Below are 2,500 nucleotides of genomic sequence, written 5' to 3' on the forward strand. Positions count from 1 at the left end.
CGCACGCATGACAGGCCGTGTTCTCTGCGTAAGACAGATGAGTGTGTTTGTTGTCTTTCAGCACGCCTCATCAAGAGTCACTCAGCCCTCGCCGCCAGAACATCCATCACTGCACCGCATGTTCAACAGGTACACACACACACCCAGATACACACATGCACACAAATACACACGCACATGCACACAGAGACAGGCGCACACACATGCGCGCGCACACAGCAGAACCCATCCATCACTCCAGCGGCGCGTGACGCATTCTCAAACACACATCGACATGTTTTGATCGTGAGGATCAGCGTCAGGCTGGAAAACTCACAGCATTACTCACACGTCACCCAGAAAAACAAACCGCGCGACTGCAGCAGCATTACTGTGCTACATTCAGCCCGAGCAGAACAGACCTGACACGGCACACGCAGCAATCATGCAGCCTTCATTAGCGCAATGCTAACACCATCATGCGCAGTACTTCTGCACCGTCACACTCTCTGCGTCTGCTGCTTCCAATAATGCAGCACAAATATTACAACTAGTCGCTACATTTACCATGTTGGTTCCTGCAACACATTTCAGAAACAGTTGTGTCAGTGAGGCATTTAGCACTCTGTACTGCTGCTGCTCCTGTTCTCAACACTTACAGGCGTTTAGGGACTGAAAACAGCAGAGCTGAAGTGTTTCAGAGTCATTCTGTCCCCTTCCTCCTGCAAACAAGTCTTACGGTGGGCAACAGTACGGGGTCTATATTGACACATTTTAAGCTTCAAAGTGCTCCACACATTCTCTATTGGAGACAGGTCGGGACTGCAGGCAGGCCAGTCCAGTGTCTGTCTCCTCCTCCTCTGCAGCAGGACTCTGTAATGGGAGCTGAATGTGGTTCTGCATTGTCTTGCTGAACTCGGCGTCCCTGCAGAAGAAGGCAGCATGTTGAGCTCTAGAGTCTCTCTGTGCTTTAGAAGAGCAGGTTACCTTTGCCAAGGGCACCGACACAACCCCAGACCATGACAGACCCTGACCTGTAGACTTGGTGCTGAAGACAGTCTGGACGATCCTTTTCTTCTTCGGTCTTTCTCCCAGAAACACCTGAAACACTCCTTCATCTGAGCACAGGACACGTCTCCACTGTGTGATCGTCCTTCTGGACACTGTTAACATAGGGCTTCCTTTTGGCACAGTACACTTTAGACTGGAGTTTGTGGATGTGACTCTTTATTGTGCTGCTTGTCAAAGGTTTAGCGCAGTAGTGCTGAGCCCATGTGCTGATCTGCTTATAGATGAATGAGGATTCTTGATGCAGCGCCCCCTGAGGGGTCGGAGGTCACGGTAGTTCAGCTTAGGCTTGCACTCTTGTCTTTACGCACTGAAACTCCTCCAGATTCCTTCAATCTTTAATGCTGTTCTGCGCTGTTGAAGGTGGGCAGAGCTCTTTCTCTGAGGAACGTTGTGTTTAAACATTTGAATCATTTTCTCACGTATTTGTTGTCAATCCGGTTATCTTCGACCCATCTCTGCTCCTAAAGGACTGAAGCTGTCTCTGATGCTGCTTTTTAAACCAATTTACCTGACTATTAGCCCTATTAGCCCTAAATTGCTCCTGTCCCAATGTTCTTTTTAAATGTGTTGCAATAACCAAAATTGAAATATGTGTTTATTTTGAAAAAGCAAACAATAAAAACCACCAGGAGCACGTTAAATAATGTGTTAAGAGTTGACCCTCAGCTGATGATTGATTATAGAGTGTGTTTGGCATGCTGTCCTGGGAGAGAGCCCTGAGCTCATAAGATCCTCGAGCCCGGGGCTCCCTCCCGTTTGCAGGGCAGGGGGAGTTTGAGCTGTGGTAGATGTGGAGAACTTCCCTGCTGTAGTAGCTGATGAACAGATAGTGATCGCTCTTAACAGATAACCACAGACTAGCAGCATGTCTATGTGCTGAAGTGGATTAGTCAGTTAAATTAATCTGCATGTTTTTGGACGGTGGGAGGAAAACGGGGAACCCAGGGGAAACACACGTGAGCACGGGGAGAACGAGTAAACTCTGCACAGAAACGTCAGCTGGCTTGGTAAGGACTAGAACCAGTGACGCTCTTGCTGTGAGGCAACAGTGCTAACCACTGAGCCACCGTGCCGCCCATCTAGGATGGAGGAGGAGTGGGGGTGGAAGGGGATTCTTCAAAACCAAGATGGCTGTGATCTGGAGCTGAGGGTGTTTATTGAACAATATGTCTGTATAACATAAAAATGTTGTTTTGAAGTGAGATTTCAGCAACTTTAACAAAGACACACTCACCACTTCCCACTGCGTCTGCGCCGGCATGCAGGAGTCACAGTGCACCAGAGACTCAGTGGATTGTGGGAAGGTGTTGGGTACACTGTAGCTGAAGCACTGACCCAGACATGCCCTGAATAACACAACACACAACCATCAGTGTGAAAAACACAACACACAGTGTTTAACAGCAGATGGCACTCTAGGCTAGTGTTTAACAGCAGATGTTGCGCTAGG

At 48.6% G+C, this 2,500-nt stretch overlaps 3 protein-coding genes and 1 long non-coding RNA gene across 27 annotated transcripts in view; 3 read left to right on the forward strand and 1 right to left on the reverse strand.

Moving 5' to 3' along the window:
- Positions 1–129, forward strand: part of LOC141380114 (uncharacterized) — an 8,753-nt gene extending 8,624 nt beyond the window's left edge. Inside the window, exon 3 of the long non-coding RNA XR_015521633.1 lies at positions 62–129. This is a non-coding gene — a long non-coding RNA (uncharacterized LOC141380114). The remainder of the gene's footprint in view (positions 1–61) is intronic.
- The window catches only part of zgc:112334, a gene marked incomplete at its 3' end in the record, with an annotated part of 817,035 nt that overhangs the window by 296,190 nt on the left and 518,345 nt on the right, over positions 1–2,500 (forward strand).
- prkar2ab (protein kinase, cAMP-dependent, regulatory, type II, alpha, B) overlaps positions 1–2,500 on the forward strand; it is a 773,085-nt gene that overhangs the window by 252,242 nt on the left and 518,343 nt on the right.
- nbl1 (NBL1, DAN family BMP antagonist) overlaps positions 1–2,500 on the reverse strand; it is an 11,322-nt gene that overhangs the window by 6,431 nt on the left and 2,391 nt on the right. For all 24 annotated transcript variants that reach the window (XR_015521124.1, XR_015521121.1, XR_015521116.1 and 21 more), the window contains exon 3: positions 2,285–2,396. Coding sequence is in view for 1 of the 24 variants with exons in the window: in NM_207097.1 (NP_996980.1) it covers positions 2,285–2,396 (112 nt within the window). In the remaining 23 variants the exon portion in view is untranslated. The remainder of the gene's footprint in view (positions 1–2,284; positions 2,397–2,500) is intronic.

The sequence above is a fragment of the Danio rerio genome, chromosome 22, assembly GCF_052040795.2.
Source record: "Danio rerio strain M-AB ecotype USA chromosome 22, GRCz13ab, whole genome shotgun sequence".
Lineage (NCBI taxonomy): Eukaryota > Metazoa > Chordata > Actinopteri > Cypriniformes > Danionidae > Danio > Danio rerio.